Source organism: Hyperolius riggenbachi, chromosome 5 (assembly GCF_040937935.1).
Source record: "Hyperolius riggenbachi isolate aHypRig1 chromosome 5, aHypRig1.pri, whole genome shotgun sequence".
Classification (NCBI taxonomy): Eukaryota; Metazoa; Chordata; class Amphibia; order Anura; family Hyperoliidae; genus Hyperolius; species Hyperolius riggenbachi.
This window is the reverse complement of record NC_090650.1, coordinates 206,430,791-206,452,773: the sequence shown is the minus strand read 5'-3', so window position 1 is coordinate 206,452,773 and position 21,983 is coordinate 206,430,791. Positions and strand designations below refer to the sequence as shown.

General features: G+C 45.2%; 1 protein-coding gene across 5 annotated transcripts in view; it reads left to right on the top strand.

Annotated features, from left to right (window-relative positions):
- Positions 1–21,983, top strand: part of LOC137518575 (uncharacterized) — a 76,504-nt gene that overhangs the window by 3,484 nt on the left and 51,037 nt on the right. For all 5 annotated transcript variants that reach the window (XM_068236635.1, XM_068236633.1, XM_068236632.1 and 2 more), the window contains exons 2-4: positions 11,880–11,955; positions 18,836–18,848; positions 20,601–20,666. In XM_068236635.1, the coding sequence (XP_068092736.1) occupies positions 11,893–11,955; positions 18,836–18,848; positions 20,601–20,666 (142 nt within the window). In that variant the 5' untranslated portion in view covers positions 11,880–11,892. The remainder of the gene's footprint in view (positions 1–11,879; positions 11,956–18,835; positions 18,849–20,600; positions 20,667–21,983) is intronic.

The window sequence follows — 21,983 nt, the reverse complement described above, 5'->3', positions numbered from 1 at the left end:
TGAAGTTTGTTTTTATAGTAGTTGAGAAAATTAAAAACAAATGAAATCAGGCGAGGGTGTAAGTGTCCTGTTCTCCTAAGTGAAGCCATCTGACACATCGAACCGAGGGGATCTGAATTATCTGACATTAAAGGACAACTGTAGGGAGGCTGCCATGTTTTTTTTTTTTTCCTTTTGTACAATACCAGTTGACTGGCAGCCCTGCTGATCTATTTGGATGTCGAAGTGTCTGAATCACGCCAGAAACCAGCATGCAGCTAATCTCGTCAGTTCTAACATTAATGTTGGAAACGCCTGAACTGCTGCATGCTTGTTCAGGGTCTATGGCTAAAAGTATTAGAGACAGAGGATCAGTAGGACAGCCAGGCAACTGGTATTGCACAAAAAGAAAAAAAAAACATGGCAGCCTCCCTACAGTTGTCCTTTAAGCTTTCAGTAGGGAGGAGTAGGGAGGCTTGAAAGAAAAGAGGGTTCCCTCTTGACACTGGAAGAAACAAACCTGTGACTTTCAAAGGAGAGAGTCACATACTTTCCTCGGTAGAGGGAAGCTTCTGGATCTTCCATGAGACTTCTGATCCAGCACTAGGACCCTGTGGACCTTTGCGGCTGTGCTCCCACCCATGAACAAGTGCGGATGAAAAAGCAAGTGGCTCCATGCTAATGCGCCAGTATGAGGCACTCCGTGCCTTTGCAGTGCAGCCTCGTTTAGAGTATAGACGCGCACACCTCTCCACAAACCATTGTTGAAGAGGTTCAGTGGGCTCAGTGCTGGATCAGTGTAAGCAAGAGGGATGGGGAAGCCTCTGGATTATCCAGAGACTTCCCTTTACTGAGGTAAGTATCTAAATGAGGCACGGTTTACCTTACATCATACTTATAACTCTTAACAACAGTAGTTAGCACATCTAGGCATAGCTCTGCAGCAAAACCTATAGCTCAGGTTTAGTTCAGAGTCACTTAGAGGAGCTGTAACCAATAGATGATGATTAAAGCGGATCCGAGATGAAAAACTAACTATAACAAGTAACTTGTCTAGAAACAAAGGACAATAATTACCAATCCTTCTCATGTAACAGCAAATATATTACGCTAAGTGTAAACACAGTAGATGTATTCAATAATGTACCAGGCAGCTTTAATTACCTATATATCCATGTACCCAAGTAAGAAAAAAGAAAGAGGGAAAGTAAGAGAGGAAGAAGTAGAATGGTAAGTATCTTATCGTCAAGAAAACAATTGAGCCCAACTGACCAGTGGGGACACTATCACTTATTTAAGAAGCCAAAAAATTCTTGTATTCTTCCGTACACTGATATTCAAACCACACCATCCAGGTCATTGAGTGTTTCTCATTTTGGTCATTGGACATGTGTATCAATTTTTCCATGTGCTCAATAGAGTCTACCCTTCTAATCCAGTCCTTCACTGACGGTGGAGTGGAAGTTTTCCATCTTGCAGGTACCAAGGCCCTGGCCGCATTCACCATGTGAATCACAAGGGATCTTTTGTATGATTTAACCACTTCCCGACCGCCGTATATACAATTGGCGGCCGGGAAGTGCACCCCGCAAGGACCGCCGTATAGACAAATGGCGGCGGTCCTTGTAGGGGGGATGGGTGGAGCGATCGCGTCATCAGTGACGCGATCCTCCGCCTGGCGCCGCTCACCCGCCGCAACATCCCGCCGGCCATACGGAAGCGCCGGCGGGATGTTAACCCGACGATCGCCGCATACAAAGTGTATAATACACTTTGTAATGTTTACAAAGTGTATTATACAGGCTGCCTCCTGCCCTGGTGGTCCCAGTGTCCGAGGGACTAGCCAGGGCAGGCTGCAGCCACCCTAGTCTGCACCAAGCACACTGATTTCCCCCCCCCCTGCCCCAGATCGCCCACAGCGCCCATCAGACCCCCCCCCTGCCCACCCCCCAGACCCCTGTTTGCACCCAATCACCCCCCTAATCACCCATCAATCACTCCCTGTCACTATCTGTCAACGCTATTTTTTTTTTATTCCCCCCCCCCTGCCCCCTGCTCCCTCCTGATCACCCCCCCACCCCTCAGATTTTCCCCAGACCCCCCCCCCCCCCCCATGTACTGTATGCATCTATCCCCCCTGATAACCTGTCAATCACCTGTCAATCACCCATCAATCACCCCCTGTCACTGCCACCCATCAATCAGCCCCTAACCTGCCCCTTGCGGGCAATCTGATCACCCCCCCCCACACCAATAGATCGCCCGCAGATCCGACATCAGATCACCTCCCAAATCCATTGTTTACATCTATTCTCTCCTCTAAACACCCACTAATTACCCATCAATCACCCATCAATCACCCCCTATCACCACCTGTCACTTTTACCTATCAGATCAGACCCTAATCTGCCCCTTGCGGGCACCCAATCACCCGCCCACACGCTCAGATTGCCCTCTGACCCCCCCTTATCAATTCACCAGTGCATTAATTACATCTGTTCTTCCCTGTAATAACCCACTGATTACCTGTCAATCACCTGCCAATCACCTATCACCCATCAATCACCCCCTGTCACTGCCACCCATCAATCAGCCCCTAACCTGCCCCTTGCGGGCAATCTGATCACCCACCCACACCAATAGATCGCCCGCAGATCCAACATCAGATCACCACCCAAGCACAGCGTTTACATCTATTCTCTCCTCTAAACACCCACTAATTACCCATCAATCACCCACTATCACCACCTGTCACTGTTACCCATCAGATCAGACCCTAATCTGCCCCTTTGCGGGCACCCAATCACCCGCCTACACGCTCAGATTGCCCTCAGACCCCCCCTTATCAATTCGCCAGGGCATTATTTACATCTCTCCTTCCCTGTAATAACCCACTAATCACCTGTCAATCACCTGTCAATCACCCATCAATCACCCCCTGTCACTGCCACCCATCAATCACCCCCTGTCACTGCCACCCATCAATCAGCCCCTAACCTGCCCCTTGCGGGCAAACTGATCACCCACCCACACCAATAGATCGCCCGCAGATCCGACATCAGATCACCACCCAAGCGCAGTATTTCCATCTATTCTCTCCTCTAAACACCCACTAATTACCCATCAATCACCCATCAATCACCCCCTATCACCACCTGTCACTGTTACCCATCAGATCAGACCCTAATCTGCCCCTTGCGGGCACCCAATCACCCGCCTACACGCTCAGATTGCCCTCAGACCCCCCCACCCTTATCAATTCGCCAGTGCAATATTTACATCTGTTCTCCCCTGTAATAACCCACTGATTACCTGTCAATCACCTATCAATCACCCATCAATCACCCCCTGTCACTGCCACCCATCAATCACCCCCTGTCACTGCCACCCATCAATCACCCGCTGTCACTGCCACCCATCAATCAGCCCCTAACCTGCCCCTTGCGGGCAATCTGATCACCCACCCACACCAATAGATCGCCCGCAGATCCGACGTCCGATCACCTCCCAAGTGCAGTGTTTACATCTGTTCTCTACCCTAAACACCCACTAATTACCCATCAATCACCCCCTGTCACTGCTACCTATCAGATTAGACCCCTATCTGCCCCTAGGGCACTCATTCACCCGCCCACACCCTCAGAATGCCCTCAGACCCCAGCCCTGATCACCTCGCCAGTGCATTGCTTGCATCTATTCCCCCCTCTAATCACACCTTGAGACACCCATCAATCACCTCCTGTCACCCCCTAGCACACCTACCCATCAGATCAGGCCCTAATTTGCCCCGTGTGGGCTCCTGATCACTCGGCCAAACCCTCAGATCCCCCTCAGACCCCCTTCCGATCACCTCCCCAGTGCATTGATTGCATCTATTTTCCCCTCTAACCACCCCCTGAGACACCCATCAATCACCTCCTGTCACCCTCCTAGCACTCCTATCCATCAGATCAGGCCCAATACAACCTGTCATCTAAAAGGCCACCCTGCTTATGACCGGTTCCACAAAATTCGCCCCCTCATAGACCACCTGTCATCAAAATTTGCAGATGCTTATACCCCTGAACAGTCATTTTGAGACATTTGGTTTCCAGACTACTCACGGTTTTGGGCCCGTAAAATGCCAGGGCGGTATAGGAACCCCACAAGTGACCCCATTTTAGAAAAAAAAGACACCCCAAGGTATTCTGTTAGGTGTTCACAGAGTTCATAGAAGATTTTTTGTCAAAAGTTAGCGGAAATTGATTTTTATTGGTTTTTTTTCACAAAGTGTCATTTTTCACTAACTTGTGACAAAAAATAAAATCTTCTATGAACTCACCGTACTACTAACGGAATACCTTGGGGTGTCTTCTTTCTAAAATGGGGTCATTAGTGGGGTTCCTATACTGCCCTGGCATTTTAGGGGCCCTAAACCGTGAGGAGTAGTCTTGAAACAAAAATGACCTGTGAAATCCTAAAGGTACTCATTGGACTTTGGGCCCCTTAGTGCAGTTAGGGTGCAAAAAATTGCCACACATGTGGTATCGCCGTACTCGGGAGAAGTAGTATAATGTGTTTTGGGGTGTATTTTTACACATACCCATGCTGGGTGGGAGAAATACCTCTGTAAATGACAATCTTTTGATTTTTTTTTTACACACAATTGTCCATTTACAGAGGTATTTCTCCCACCCAGCATGGGTATGTGTAAAAATACACCCCAAAACGCATTGTACTACTTCTCCCGAGTACGGCGATACCACATGTGTGGCACTTTTTTGCACCCTAACTGCGCTAAAGGGTCCAAAGTCCAATGAGTACCTTTAGGATTTCACAGGTCATTTTGAGAAATTTCGTTTCAAGACTACTCCTCACGGTTTAGGGCCCCTAAAATGCCAGGGCAGTATAGGAACCCCACAAATGACCCCATTTTAGAAAGAAGACACCCCAAGGTATTCCGTTAGTAGTATAGCGAGTTCGTAGAAGATTTTATTTTTTGTCACAAGTTAGCGGAAATTGATTTTAATTGTTTTTTCACAAAGTGTCATTTTCCGCTAACAAAAAATAAAATCTTCTATGAACTCACCATACTCCTAATGGAATACCTTGGGGTGTCTTCTTTCTAAAATAGGGTCATTTGTGGGGTTCCTATACTGCCCTGGCATTTTAGGGGCCCTAAACCGTGAGGAGTAGTCTTGAAACGAAATTTCTCAAAATGACCTGTGAAATCCTAAAGGTACTCATTGGACTTTGGGCCCTTTAGTGCAGTTAGGGTGCAAAAAAGTGCCACACATGTGGTATCGCCGTACTCAGGAGAAGTAGTATAATGTGTTTTGGGGTGTATTTTTACACATACCCATGCTGAGTGGGAGAAAGATCTCTGTAAATGGACAATTGTGTGTAAAAAAAAAATAAAAAATTGTCATTTACAGAGATATTTCTCCCACCCAGCATGGGTATGTATAAAAATACACCCCAAAACACATTATACTACTTCTCCTGAGTATGGCAATACCACATGTGTGGCACTTTTTTGCAGCCTAACTGCGCTAAGGGGTCCAAAGTCCAATGAGCACCTTTAGGCTTTACAGGGGTGCTTACAATTTAGCACCCCCCAAAATGTCAGGACAGTAAACACACCCCACAAATGACCCATTTTGGAAAGTAGACCCTTCAAGGTATTCAGAGAGGGGCATGGTGAGTCTGTGGCAGATTTCATTTTTTTTTGTCGCAAGTTAGAAGAAATGGAAACGTTTTCTTTTTTTTTTTTTTTGTGTCACAAAGTGTCATTTTTCGCTTACTTGTGACAAAAAATAATATCTTCTATGAACTCATTATGCCTCTCAGTGAATACTTTGGGATGTCTTCTTTCCAAAATGGGGTCATTTGGGGGGTATTTATACTATCCTGGAATTCTAGCCCCTCATGAAACATGACAGGGGGTCAGAAAAGTCAGAGATGCTGGAAAATGGGAAAATTCACTTTTTGCACCATAGTTTGTAAACGCTATAACTTTTACCCAAACCAATAAATATACACTGAATGGTTTTTTTTTTATCCAAAACATGTTTGTCCACATTTTTCGCGCTGCATGTATACAGAAATTTTACTTTATTTGAAAAATGTCAGCACAGAAAGTTAAAAAAATAATTTTTTTGTCAAAATTCATGTCTTTTTTGATGAATATAATAAAAAGTAAAAATCGCAGGAGCAATCAAATAGCACCGAAAGAAAGCTTTATTAGTGACAAGAAAAGGAGCCAAAATTCATTTAGGTGGTAGGTTGTATGAGCGAGCAATAAACCGTGAAAGCTGCAGTGGTCTGAATGGGAAAAAAGTGGCCGGTCCTTAAGGGGTAGAAAGCCCTAGGTCCTCAAGTGGTTAATAGATTCCATCGTGTTGTGTAAAAGAAGGGAGTCTGGTGAGAAGATAATTTGGTGACATGAAACTTTTTCCATAATTCGATGGACCTGTGACCAAAATGGTTTAATTAATGGGCAGGCCCAGAATATGTGCAGGAGTGAACCTCCCGATAAGCCACATCGCCAACATGTGTCAGGGACTGACGAGTAGATTTTGTGTAAAGAAGATGGGGTCCTGTACCAGCGTGAAATGATTTTATATCCCATGTCTTGGGTTATAACGTTTAAGGATCCCTTGTGATTCAAAATGAAAATCTTTTGCCACTGCTCATCATCCCACACAGTTCCCAGGTCTTCATCCCAATATTTCTGAAAGTTGAGTTTATCTGCATTAGGCGTCTGTACTACCATCTGATACAGAATGGAGATTAAGTGACCCGGCTTCTCCTCCGCTACTATTAATTCCTCAAAAGGGGTGAGTGGTTTTTTCCAGTTAAATTTTGGCTTAAGACAGTTCAAGAAATGTCTAATTTGGAAGAATTGCCATTGATTTAGGGTATTGCCTTCTCTCAGCACAGACATCTCAGTGAAAGATTTAACGGAATCTCCGGACATGAAGTCTTTAATTCTAGGACAGCCATCCTTCGACCATTCTCTAAGGAATGGTACGTCAGGAGCTGGTAAAAAGAAGCTAGATTATCGCCTAACGGGGTAATCTTGCTTGGAAAGGAAGACAAACCCAGGGAAGGGAGTATTTTTCTCATGGTTTTAATTGTAGCCAGGAGTAAAGGATTAATCCAGGTCTTTTGAACTGCACTTGGAACATCCGACCATCCAATAGTTTGTGCTTTTCTCTCGGCGGTTTCCTGTTCAATGAAAACCCATTTTTTTGGCCTCCTACGGTTAGACCATTCAACAACTCTTGAGAGTTGTGATGCCACATGATATGCAGATATATCGGGTAAGGCAACTCCCCCATTCTCCTTAGTGCAGAGCTTTTCAATCTTTTTTCTAATTGTACCACTTTTATCACCTGAAAATGTTCAAGTACCACCAGTGTGCCTGCACAGTATAGCCCTGATCGGACTCTGCTGTTTCTGACAGGGCCCGAGCGGAGAGCACTACTGCACATGTGCACACACTAACAAGGAGGTCTTTTGGGGGTCCTAGCGCTGGATCCCCTCTACTGCGGAGCAAGGGGGAAGCCTCTTTAGGATTTAGAGGCTTTCCCCTCCCGAGGTATGTACCACCCGGGGCACTTTTTCTTACAGGTACACTTTGAGAAAAGGGGGGCATATGGGAGGGGAATAGAAGGAGGCATTGGTGGGGAAAAGGATTAAAATTAGATTGCTAGCCTACAGATTGCCATTATTGGCAATCTGTAGGTAGAGTGCCAATATAGGCAGCCTTTCCAGTTCCCCTTCCCCCTCCTATTTCAATATAGGTAGCCTCCCCCAACCACCAGAGAGCTGGACAGTGAGTCACCACAAAGTTTGCTCTTTGCTGTGCTGCCCTGTGGAATAGTTCCGGCTGCAGTGAAGAGACACCCAGGCGAACGGTGCACAGTGAAGGCCCATATACTTCAAATACAGGAAGTAAGCAGTGATGTCACTTTCTGTATATGTGCTGTCACTGTTAATTGTTTTAATTGTTTGCTTGGCTGTCTTTTCATTGCTGATCTGAGAGGTCTGAAGTAGGCTGCAGGGCAGCACAGCTAGGAGCGAGCGAGGGGGGGGGGGGGGGGGGCTGAACTTTGTGGATGCAGGATGGGACCAGGACAATTGGCAGGTGGGCAATAAAGTGGCAGGCAAACCTGATGTGTACCACTTGGCCAACAGCAAAGTACCACCAGTGGTACACGTACCACAGGTTGAAAAGCCCTGCCTTAGTGGAGGTGAGTATTGTTCTTTTTATTCTGGGTGGACTGTTTCCCCAGATAAATGTATTAAAGGGGAACTGAAGAGAGAGGTATATGGAGGCTGTCCTGTTTATTTCCTTTTAATCAATACCAGTTGCCTGGCAGCCCTGCTGGTCTATTTCTCTGCAGTATCTGATTAAAACCAGAAACAAGCATGCAGCTAGTCTTGTCAGATCAGACGTATAAGTCTGAACCACTGAAACACCTGATCTGCTGCATGCTTGTTCAGGGCTATGGCTAATAGTATTAGAGGCAGAGGATCAGCAGGGCTGCCAGGCAACTGGTATTGTCTAAAAGGAAATAAACATGACAGCCTCCATATACCTCTCTCTTCAGTTACCCTTTAATGTGTTTTCGGAGGTCCCTCAAGTAAGCCGGGGGAAGTGAGAACGGTAAGCATTGGCTGATGTAGAGAAATCTAGGAAGGAGGTTCATTTTTACGGACGCCATACGACCGAACCAAGAAAGGCGTTTTTTTTGTCCCCAATCTAGCATATCAGCCTTCAACGCAGTCCCCACCCACTCAAAGTTTTGTTTATAAAGATCATTAAGATTCTGGGTGATATTGATCCCCAAGTATCTCAAACTACCAACCGCCCAGGCAAAAGGGAACGACGCTCTGCACAAACCCATCATAGCTTGCTCCAGTGTAAACTCAAGGCTTCGGATTTGTGGAAGTTTATTTTCAAGTTTGATATATACCCAAAATCGTCAAATCTGCGCATTAGATTGGGTAGGGAAGTTAATGGGTCTTGTAAGAAAAACAAGAGATCTGCAAATGCAGCTAACACATGGTAATGGGCACCAATTTGGATTCCCTTAATCGATCTATCCTCTCTTACCGCGTTCAGGAAGGGTTCAAGCGTGATGATGTAGATGAGGGGGGACAGAGGGCATCCCTGCCTTGTTCCATTACTTATCTTCAATGGGGTGGATAAGCAGCCGTTCGCCTTCACCTGGGCAGATGGATTCGAGTATAAAAGATCAATTAGTTGTCTTAGAAAGGGACTCAAACCTAAGCTTGACAGGGTGGCACGTATATAATCCCATGCCACCCTGTCAAATGCCTTTTCCGCGTCTGTAGATAGAATGAAGGAACTGATATTGTGTTTTTTAGCGAATGCCATCATACCACTGTTCTCATAACATTTTCTTTTGCCTCTGCCTGGGACAAAACCGACCTGATCACTATCAATATGATCCGGTATGTATGGGAGTAGTCTATTTGCCAGTATCTTTGCCAGGATCTTGGCGTCAAGGTTCAGCAGAGATATGGGTCTGTAGCTAGAGCACTGCTGCAAGTCCTTGCCAGGCTTAGGGATCACCATAATGTGTGCGGCTAGAAATTGCTGGGAGGGAGTACATCCAGAGGAGACTGCGTTGAAGGCCGAGACAAAGGGAGGAGCTAGGACATGCTTAAAGGATTTATAGTATTGTGATGTTAGTCCATCAGGGCCAGGAGCCTTACCAGTCTTTAGAGATTTGGTTGCCAACAATAATTCGTCAATAGTCAAAGGAGAGTCTAAGTCTTTTCTGTCTTCAGCAGAGATATGGAATGGTTTTCCGTATCTTTGCAGGAAATCTGTTATTTTAGCAGACCGGTCCCGGTTTGCAGAGGTGTCACTTTGCATTTGTTGGGGCTGTTTCAAATTATATAAGGAATTATAATAATTCTTAAACTCCTCAACAATATCTTCTGATTTCGTCAGTTTTTTTTGGTTGCTATCAACTATGGAGGATATCTGTGAACGTAGTGTTTGTTTCCGGAGGGATCTAGCTAAATATTTCCCACTTTTGTTGCCCATTTCATAGAAAATCTTTTTCCCAGCAAGGATTTTACGTTTAGCATCTGAGAATAGTAAGTGTTGAAGTTGAGCTCTACAAGCGGAGAGTTCCTCCAGCGTTTGAACAGCCAGAGATTGTTTATGGGTTCTCTCCAATCTAGATATCTGTGCTGACAGGTTGGCAACACCCTCCTCTCTTTCCTTTTTAAGTTTCGATCCCAACCTAATAAACTGACCTCGAATCACTGGCTTATGGGCTTCCCATAGGGTAAGACCAGATACTTCTGGGGTATTATTCGTATCAAAATATGATTGCAAGTTCTGCGAGATCTCTTGAACTCTGTGATTTTCTTCTAAGAGGTTGGGATTTAGTCTCCAGCACCAGGTTTTAGATAGCTTTTCCGGGAATTCTAATACTAGGAATATTGGAGCATGATCCGAAAGGGAGATATTACCAATCCTGGCATCCTTTATCATTGACAGGTCTCGCTGGGCTACAAAAAAGTAGTCAATGCGTGAGTGTTTATTGTGAATATTGGAGTAAAACAAATAATCCCTGTCTTTTGGGTGAATTAAGCGCCATGAGTCCATTAAGGAGAGATTATGGAGACTGTTTTTAATTTAAGAACTTTATAGGACAGCACAGATGTTCCATTAGAGCAGTCAAATAAGGGTTGTAAAGGTACATTAAAATCTCCTCCTACAATCAGGGTACCTTGGGAAAAGCCCATCAATTTATGTGTAACTGTGGATATAAAGAGGTCTGTTGCCTATTTGGGGCATAGAGATTAGCCAGTGTGATCTGTCTCTCACCCATCTTGCCCTTCACAAATATCTATATATCTTATGTACAGTTTAGATGGTTTAAACAGCAAATCTGTCTGCATACTGCTTTAATAGAATATGATTATTTCTTCCTGTGATACAATGGCAGCAGCCATGTTGTTTGTAAACATTGCACAGAGGCAGGCTTATCTGCACCATCATTATCTGCACCATCCCCCCTCCTCCTCCCCTCTGCCTCTGAAATCTCTGGCTAGTAACACCTTACCCTCCTTCTGCCCAGACTGAGCTCCCATGAGCCCTTGCTACTGCCAAGGCTCTCTGAAAATTGTGGGTGGGGCTTATTTAGTTTATAGGGAAATAGAGTATTGAAACAAAAACAAAAAAAAAGTATTTGGCTTGAGGAATGCCCTATAAACTATAGGAAAGGAACACAATTATGCAATGAATAAAAGTTCATCTTGGATCCACTCTAAAATTGCTTGGTTTTTTTTTTGTTTTACAAATTATTTTGTCAATGTTTGCCCATTGTAAAATGTGTCCTCTCCCTGATTTACTTTCTGAAATTTATCACAGACGGCAACCTCTTTAGTATTAGCATGTGCTCTTTGCACAATGTTTGGTTAATGAGCAGTCCGAAGCCAGTACAAAAACATAGCTGGGTGGGAAATTAGCCTCCGTGGTGGGGCAGGGCTACACAGCAATATACAGTGTTATTGATACTGAAACCAGAACATTTTATGTAAACGTGGGTATCCTAAATAATTTATTGTAATCTACTATATGTCGTTATATTTTCTTTTTAAATTCCTGCCACTGAGCATTGTTTTGTACTTTAGCATCAGCATTCTCTTGTCTGCACTGTTTCACATGCTGATTTTACCACAGTTGATCGGTGTAATCCCCTGGTACACAATCCAAAACAGACAGGAGGGGATGGCTTATAGAGTTACATCATTAGTTTGCAGTTTTTCTGTTGTTGTATTTACATGATTTATAAATGTTTTTCTGCAGATTTTATTTAAACAAAAAAATGAATACACTATTTTTTTTTTTTGTATTTTTTTTTCAGTCGGCTTTTGGAAATGAGCCAAATGGACGGAACAGATCATACTCAACCTGCTGCTACAACACACTTAACTGACAAGGTATTCTTAACCACTTTGCCGCCCAGGTACAATATATCTACGCTCCTTTGGACTTCAGTTCCCCGCCCGGAGCGTAGATATACGCACCCCGCTGCCGCCGCTGTCCGCGCTCCCGCTCGCACTCCCGCGATCGTGCACGCCGCCACCCGCTCGCCCGGAGATCAATGAACGGGAAAATCCATTCCCGTTCGTTGATCTCTGCCCCCGCAATGATCGGCATGCTTCCACGAGAAGCAGCGCGATCATTGTGAAGAAACTCAGTTTCCCAGCCTCCCTTCCTTCAAGCGTCCTTCCGACACTTGCAGGACGCCTGAAAAAAAATGTGGCCATCTTGTGGCCAAAAAGTAATACTACACCCAAAAAATTTTTCACATACAAATACATTATTTTCACTATTCATTTTAACTCATTAACTCCCACACTCCCCAATTGTTACCAATATATATTTTTTTTTGTAATAAAATTTAAAAAAAATGACAATAAAAAAAAAATTAAATATTTACCTTAGGGACTGAAATCTTTAAATATTTATATCAAGAGGGTATAACACTGTTACTTTATAAATTATGGGCTTGTAATTCGGGATAGACACAAAACTGAAAAAAATGCACCTTTATTTGCAAATAAAATATTGGCGCCAAACATTGTGATAGGGACATAATTTAAACGGTGTAATAACTGGGACAAATGGGCATATAAGTTACATGGATCTTAATTACAGTAGCATGCATTATTTAAAAACTATAATGGCGGAAAACTTAAAAATAATGTTTTCCTATTTTCCCATTAAAACACATTTAGAATAAAATAATTCTTGCCATAGTGTCCCACCTAAAGAAAGCCTAATTGGTGGTGAAAAAAACAAGATATAGTTCATTTTATTGTGATAAGTAATGATAAATTTATAGGGGAATGAATGTAAGGAGCGCTGAAAGGAGAAAATTGCTTGGATGCTGAAGGGGTAAAACCCCTCAGTTGTGAAGTGGTTAAACATGTACACATAGTTTGATGAATTCTACACATAAATTTGAATTCAAGTGCTCCCCTTCTTTATTACTTTACCAGCCAGGGCTGGGACAAGGTTCTCCTGCACCAGAGGCAGAGATTCGAATACTGTTCCAGTATAGGGTACCGGTATTTTGTTGCCTCCCAACCCTGTATAGGTAGCCGGATATACCCCTAGTTTTAACCTCCTTTTGCGCTACCCAGAGCCATGCTGGGTGGAAGAAATATGTTAGTGGTAATCCTGAGCCTGGCTACCGATTACTGCCAAGAAATATATGCAGATTGTGAGTGCAGTGGGTGTTTGTAACTCGGCTCCTCTGGACGCTGGCAGCCAATCTTCTCGATCCCTCGGGTAAGAGCACCATTTGTCACATGATTAGACATATGACAGGCGTGCTTACAGCTCACTTAGCGGGCTCAACTTGTGTGCTTGATGAGTTCAGCTTGCAAGCTTGCAGCTGGCTTGGCGGGCTCAACTTGCACATTTACTGCTCGCTTGGCAGGCTCAACTTGCACATTTACTGCTCGCTTGGCGGGCTCAACTTGCACATTTACTGCTCGCTTGGCGGGCTCAACTTACGCATTTGCAGTATTCTTAGCACGCTTAACTTAAATGCTTGGCAGCTAAACTTGCGTCCTTGTTGCTCACTTGGCGTGCACAAGGTGTACGCTTGGCGTGCTTAACTTGCACACTTGCTGCAGTAAACTGGTGTGCTTGCTGCCCGCTTGGCACGCTCAACTTGTGCGCTTGCCCCACGCTACTCACTGCTGCTTGTGTGGCACACTCATCTTGCACGTTTGCTGTTCATTTGGTGTGCTCAGCTTGCGCGTTTTCCAGCCTCTTAATGCGTTCAAGTTGTGCACTTTCTTTGTACTCAGCGTGCTTAACTAGCATGGTTGCCACTTATCTGTGCAACTTACAGCTTGCTTGAAGAGCTCAACTTACATGCTTGCCGCTCACTTTGTGTGCTTGGCACTCAGCTTGCGTGCTTACCGCTCACTTGGCGCGCTCCACTTGCGTGCTTGTGAGATGCGCTTAACTTGTGCATTTGGTACATTTAACTTGCATGCTCATAGCTTGCTTGGCGTACTCAACTTGTGCACTTGCTGCTCAACTTGCACTCTTAACTTGCATGTTTACCGCTCGCTTGGCGTACTCAGCTTGTGCATTTGCTGCTCGCTTGGCGCATTCAACTTGCACGCTTGCTGCTCACTTGGTGTGTTCAACTTGCGTGCTTGCCACCCTAACTTGCGCACTTGACACTCACTGGCACGCTTAACTTGCTCTCTTGCCACTCACTTAGCATGCTCAAGTTGTGCGGTTGCCGCCCGTTTTGTGCGCTGAGCTTGCAAGCTTGCTGTTTGTGTGGCATGCTCTACTTGCACGGTAGGTGCTCATTGGCGCACTTGTGTGCTTGTCAGGCTCAACTTGCGCACTTGCTGCTCACTTGGTGTGCTCAACTTGTGTGCTTGGCCACTCAACTTGCACATTTGCTGCTTGCGAGACATGCTTTACTTGTGCGCTTGGTGTGCTTACTGCTTTCTTTGTGCGCTCATCTTTTGCGCTTGGCACGCTTAACTTGCACACTTGCCACTCAGTGTGCTCAACTTGGGCACTTGCAGCTGGCCTGGCACCCTTAACTTGCGTGCTTGCCAGGCTCAACTTGCACGTTTGATGCTCACTTGAAGAGCTCAACTTTTACGCTTGCCACATTCAACTAGCACATTTGGCGATCTTGCTGCTCACTTGGCAAGCTCTATTCATGCATTTGCCATTCGCTTGGCACGCGTAGCTTGCATGATTGGCGGGCTCAACATGCACACTTACCATTTGCTTGGTGTGCTCAACTTTTGTGCCTGCCGTGCTCAACTTGCGCACTTGGTGGATTTAACTTCCGCTTGGCGAGCTGAACTTGTGTGCTCTCCGCTCGCTTGGCGGACTCAACTTGTGCTGAACTTTTTATGTTTGTTTCTTGCTTGGCATGCTTAAAGTGTACCAGAGACGAAGCACCCTCATGTATTTTATCATATATAACAGTGGGAACATTAGAGAAAATGCTTACCCTGCTCTCGGTTTCATTCTTTACTGCTCAGCCTGCTTCTTAACAGGCCTGATAAAATCCCCGACTGAACATTCAGTCTGGCTTTCCTCAGGAATCATTATAGCTGAGTCATTATAGCCGAGCCAGAAGGGGGCAGGGTTGTACTTCAAAAGACATCAGAGAAGACAGACTCAGCTATAATGATTCCTGAGCAAAGCCAGACTGAATGCTTAGTCAGGGATTTTATCAGGGCTGATCAGAAGCAGGCTGAGAATGAAACAGAGAGCAGGGCAGAGGTTTTCTCTAATGTCCCCACTGATATATATGGTAAAATACATGAAGGTGCTTCGTCTCTGGTTCACTTTGCGCTTGCTGGGCTCAACTTGGTGCGCTTGCGCTCTGTGTGCTTAAATTGTGCTCTTGCTGTTTGCTTTGCGGGCTCAACTTGCGGGGTGCTCGGCTTTTGGCGTTTGGCGATCTTTTAACCACCTGAGCGAGCGGTATGGACGAGCTGAGCTCGTCCATACTGCCGCAGGGGATCGCATGGCCCCGGGTGTTTTTTTGTCTTTTTTTTTAATAAAAATTGTCTCAGATCATGTAGCTAGCACTTGGCTAGCTACATATTGCCGCCGGCACCCTCTGATCCCCCTGATCGCCGCCCTTACACATTCCCCCCCCCCCCCCGCGGAACCCGCGATGGCGCAGCCTCTCCAATAGCCTCCAGGCGTCGCTATGCGGAGGATCGGGACTGCGCATGACGTCGATGTCAGACGTCATGTCTGATCGTTGCCAAAGCGACGACAGAAGCTATTCGGGGAAGTTGCGGTTCTCGCGGGATCACGGCTAGGTAAATATAGCCGGCGGTGATCGGGGGGATCAGAGCGGTGCCGGGGGACTTGGGACACATGTGTAGCTAGCCTAGTGCTAGCTACACTATATATAACAAATTTGAAACAAAAATTTCCCTCCCGCGGACGCATGGCTGCAAAAAATTAATGCTAGGGATGTTAATGCATGCATGCTTGGCACTAACTTTGTGCTCAACGTGCGCTTGCTGCACCCAAGTTGTGCGGTTGCGTGTCTGCCGCCTGCTTGACGTGCTGAACTTGCGCGTTTGTCGATTGGTGCGCTTAACTTGACTATTGCACGGCATGCTGAAATCGCATAACAGAATTGTAAGTTAAGAGTGGTATGGGTGGTACTTCATATCTAAGTTACGCAATTATGTGCACAAAATTTACGCACTTCCTGCTAACATGACACAATCAATTTGTCCATTTGCTGCTCACATGCCACTTTGACCATGCATAATTTTAAGGGCTGGTTCAGACGGGAGGCTTCCGACGTGTCGTAGGCTTCTCGTCAACTCTCATGGTGTCTCGTTTGGAGGCATTCTGCGGTGATCGTCGGTATTCCGTCGCATTTGTCGGTTTTTGTCCCCACAAGGCGACATGCAGACGCAGCGGTGAATAAACCCTAGAAGCCGCATGAGGCGTCCAGGGTCGCCGGGAATGGGAGCATTCACTTGAATGGGAGCGTTTACAGACAAGTCCCGGATGCTTGGCGGTAAACGCCGCCAAGTGTCTGTGTGAACCAGCCCTTAAGCTCGCCAGTTTGCAGGTGTGAAAACCGCGCGTTTACTGTGCAAATTGTGCGTGCAAAGCGAGACGCAAAAGCGCAAGTTCAGCGCACTAAGCGGGCAGCAAGTGCGCAATATGAGCATGCCAAGTGAACATCAAAAGTAAGTTAAGAATGCTAACCGTGCAGCAAGCTGGGCATGCTCAGCAAGCACATAAGTTAAGCACATCAATCAAGTGGCAAGTGCGCAGGTTGCATGCCAAGGTAGCGGAAGTTAAGCGTCAAGTGATAGGTGCGGAAGTTAAGTGCGCCAAGCGAGCTAGTTTTGATGCAAGCAACAAGCGCACAAGTAAAGCATGCCAAGTGACCAACGAGCACAATGTTTTAGGCTGTAAGCGCTTAAGTTCGGAAGTTCAAGTGGGCAACAACGGCGCAAGTTCAGCGCATCAAACGAGCAACAAGCGTGTGCAAACGCAGTACACGTAGCGACAGGCAGGCACATAAAGTGAGCAGCAAGTGCAGAGTTTTAGCATGCCAAATAAGCGGCAAGCATGGAAGTTAAGCATGACCGTCACAGGTTTGGTGCTGCAAGCGAGCAAGTTAGGCACGCCAAACGAGTGGCAAATGCAGAAGTTTAGCATGTCAAGCAAGCACGTAAGTCTAGTGCTATAAAGGAGCGGCAAGCGCACAAGTTAAATGCTGCAGTTGAGCACAAAGTGAGTAGCAAGCGTGGAAGTGCAGCATACCAAGCAAGAGTTCAAGCTAAGAACACCAGACAAACTGGGCCCGCCAAGCAAGCAGCAAATGCACATGTTAAGCACTTCAAGCAGCAAGCGCATAAGTTCAGCGCACCAATGGAGTGTCAACTGCGGAAGTTGAGCGTGCCACAGGAGCGGCAATCGCACAAGATTAACAAGTAAAGGGAGCAGCAAGCAAGCTGAGTGTGCTCAGCAAGCTCGGAAGCACGCTAAACAAATGGAAAGCATGGAAGTTGAGTGCTCTAAGCAAGCAAAAAGTGACTCAAACACCGCAAACAAGGATGATTAGCGCACCAAGAGAGCAGTAAGCATGAAAGTTAAGTGCGCCAAGCAAATAGTAAATGTGGAAGTTGAGCATGCTAAGCCCGGAGCAAAGAGGAGCAGCAAGTGAGGAGTTGGCAGTGCCATGCAAACAAGTTTTGCACACAAAGCGAGCAACAAGTAAGTTCAACATAGTAAGAAAGCAAGTTCAGCGCACTAATTCAGAAAGTTGAGCGTGCAAAGAGAGCAACACACAGAAGTTTTACGCCAAGTGAATATAAAAACGCGTAACTAAAGCTTACAAAACGAGCAGACAGTTTGCAAGTTTAGCGCGCAGCAAGCATGCAAGTTTAGCACTGCAAGTCGAGCATGGTAAGCAAGCAGTGCAAGCTGATCACTCCGTGACTGTTGGGTACGCCAGTCAAGCAGAAAGCGTGTAAGTTTGGCATAGCAAAAAAGCAGGAAGAGCGCAAATTGCGTGCCCCAAGCGAGCATCAAGTATGCAAGTTCAGCGCCAAGCGAGCAGCAAGTGCGCAAGAGTGCTGCAAGCAAACTAGTTGAGTATGCCAAACGAGCAGCAAGCTTGTAAGTTGAGTGCACCAAGTGAGTAATAAGTTACGAACAAGTAGAACATTGCAAGCGAGCAGCAAGTTGCGCATGGCTAGTGAGCAGCAAGTAGATCACACCAAGTGAGCAAGTGGTGTGCAGCAAGCGTGCAAGTTGGTTGACTTAGCCTCCATACTGCTTAGTTCTTAATTTGAATACATATGTGATGTACTGGAAGAATGTGATACTGAAAACCTTGTGGCATATACTGTAGAACCCCTTCTGAAGCCATGTGGATCCGGGCTGAGGGAGACACCTATATTGGACAAGTTGTGTTTGTTTTGGCAGATTGGTATAATAATGCAATATTAGAATTGTAGTAGCACTATACCTGCTTTACAGGACTAGATTTACTGTGTCTGTGGTGTAGATGATGGTTTGTACCTAGTTCTTCACTGCTGGGAATTTGTGAAAGTGTGTCCTGTCTTGCTTCTCAGTGTTTAAAAGCCATGAGTGTGGTCAAGTTTTATGGCCAGCAAACGAAGCATCCATAGGTTTAGTTACATTTTTATTCTTTCTACATGTAAAATGTAAAACTTTTGTATTGTTATGTTGTAATACTTCAGTAATGTACGTCTACAGCTTATCTTCTCTTTTCCTTCCCATACTCACTTTGGATTCACCTTCCAGAATAACAAAGCGAGTAAGTACTACAGTTGGCTATTTGACACCTACATTTTATGTTGCTGTGTAAATAATCGTAAATAACTTGTATTGCCTTTACTAGGTATGAGTGAGTGAGAATTTTTCAAAAAGCGAAATCCTCTTGGAGTGTGCAAGGTGTTTGGGCTGTGTACACAAGGGTTATCTCACCTTGGCCACCACCTTCCTTCCAATGCGTTCTATGCTGCTCTTTAGCTTCTTACACTTCACGGCAGAAGTGCCGGGAAGTGTAAGAAGTTGGAGAGAAACGTGAAGCGCATTGGGAGGTAGGCTGTGGCATACATGCATTAACCCTTGCGTATTCAGACAGTTGCACTTTTCACCCTCTTTACCAAAGTATAATTTAAAGAGACACTTAGGGGCTTTTTCCACTAGCCTGCGATTTGCGATTTGATTCTAATCGCAAGGTACATTAAACTAATGGAAACTGCAGCAGCAATTTCCATTAGTGTGATCCGATTGCGATGCGATTTTGGTCAAAGCGAAATCGCTGTCCTGCCGTGTTTTGTATGCGATTGAGCTGTACTATGAGTATAGTAGCTCAATCGCATGGTGGAAATTGGATCACAGTCGCGATCGCATTTCACAGTGGAAAAGAGCCCTGAAGCGAAAAAAAAATTATATCATCATGAATTGGTTGTGTAGTAGGGGTAATTACTAGAACATTGATAGCAAAATATTTTTATTTTCAGTTATACAGCTTTTTTTTTTTTTTCTTCATAGTATAACATTGCATCATTCTCTAATAGTTGCAGTTTACACATTACTCAGCATTCTAAAAGTTTCTGCAGAACAGGCAGTGAACTTTTTACCTGTCCTGAACTGTTCTCTGCAAAAGAAAAACACACTACAGCTGAGTTAACCTACCGTAATCAGAAGTAAGAGCTCTCCACGACTTTCAAAGTCGCTGAGCTCAATGGCTATTTGCATAGATAACTGGAGTTTCTTAACTCTTCCTGTACTGGAAACAAATATTAGACTTATGTCTCTGCCCCTAATGCTTTATTTCTTAGCTGTACTACACAACCAATTCATTATCATAATTTTTTTTTTCCGCATTATATATAATTTTTTTTTTTCACCATCTCAGGTACACTTTCATTTTTCCCTCCATCCATTGCTTCTCTTCCTGTACCACTTGTCACAAGACTGCAGGACACCAGTGAGGGGGTAGAGGAAGAGAGGGAGAAGTTCCCCCTGCAATCTATTAGGTCCCTGGCTGTAGTTTTGATCCTCTCCAGGGTTGCCGCTGTCTGCTCTGAAAGATCCAGCTATTGTGCATGCGTTGGCCCATCCCCATGCCTCCTCAATCACTTTATGTGCAGTTTAAGGCTTTGTGAACTGCACAAGCTCAGAATGCTCCTAGACACGGTAGCACAGGCGGGTAAACGCACGCGCAGTTCTGGTCAGGGATTTTCATGAGGAGATACTGGCAACTTGTAGAGGATAGGAACTACAATGGGGCACCTGATGTACTGCAGGGGGCTGGAAGAAGCTCCACCTCAGCATTATTATAACTGAAGAGTTTCACCAACCACAGTCTGTGACACAAAATGTGAAAGTTTGTATGACTATATAATTTATGGCTTTTTTGGAGAGCTGGAAAAATGCATAAATCCACTCTTAAGCTCCCAAGTTTGAAAGTCGTATAGAATACCCAGAGGGTGACCCAGAACCACTTAAGTGATTGCTGTTAGTTGACCCTAAACCTTTTTTTTTTTTTTTCCCTCAGAGTCCCGTAAGCCATTGTTGCTATTTGACTTTATTAAGGATCCTGATCGAACTGATCCGCTTATAGGTATGTTAAATTATTTATTGTTGTTTGTGGTAAAACTTGATTTTGGTGGTTAGGTGCAAGAAAAAAAATGTATCCATTATGTTCAGCCTTAACCGCTTTAGTACGCTTCCCATTTTACAGCTGAATCCAAAAGTGAACAAGGCAAAACCATCATTTTAATGTAAATTAAAAGTATCACATTTAGAAATGAACTTTAAGTCCAAAAATCTTTTTCTGGAGCCAGGCAGGAAGACGGTGAGTGAGCTGTGAAGCTAAGGAATGAGAATCAGCCAAACCTAGCATGGAAGCTGCCACTGTTCTTTATCAATTATCACCCTTTCCCACCACACCTCATGTGTGGCTGTCTCATATCGATACACTCCTTTACACATATTTTGGGTCAGAATCACTTTATTGGCCAAGTACGCCGAATTTTACGTACTCTGAATTGTTTTTGGTACCAATGGCATGGCAATTGTACCTATACAGACATAGATTAGACTACACGAGAATGATCATGAGACAGGCCTAAGAAGCGTACGCTCAGTACAAGGGATGCAGACGTACTACCTTAGCTGGGAGAAGGGGCCAGTTTTACATGGTAAGAAAGATTGGAGCGGGTGACTTGAGTAGAATACTGTCCAGGGGCTGATTAGCTAGACCTGTCATGGGGGTGCTCGAGTTCAGTAGGAGTAACAGCCTGAGGGAAGAAGGTACCCCCAACGCCTGGTGGTGATGGATCTAAAATGACGGCCTGATGGGAGGAGCTTGAAGAAGCGGTTGCTGGGTTGGGAGTGGTCATGCGAGATCTTGGTGGCCCTCGTCCTCATTCTAGCAGTGTGGAGGAGATCTAGGGGTGGCAGTGGCGATCCAATGATCTTTTCTGTAGTGCAGATTACTCTTTGTACTTGCCACTAGCAGGTGCCTCTGTGTACCAGACGATGAAGGAAGAGCAAAGGATGGATTCCACGGTAGCAATATAAAAGCTCATGAGGAACTTGCACGGGTTGCCAATTTTTTTCAGTTGGCGCAAGAAAAATAATCTCTGCTGTGCTTTTTTCTGTTTTTCTAAATTTTGATGGTGTTCTGACCACATCTTAGGTCATTAGTGATGGTTATGCCAAGGAACTGAACGCATGGAACCCTGGAGACTTCGGTCTCCCCAATGTGAACTGGAGGATGGAGGAGCGGCGTTTCCTGAAATCAACGATCAGTTCAACAGTCTTTGCCGCATCAAGGATGAGATTGTTTTCTCTACACCATTTACAGCAGTTACCTAGCTTGACCCTCTGCGTTCTGATTGAGAGGAAGTCCCATCCACCTGCAGAGGGAGGGGTC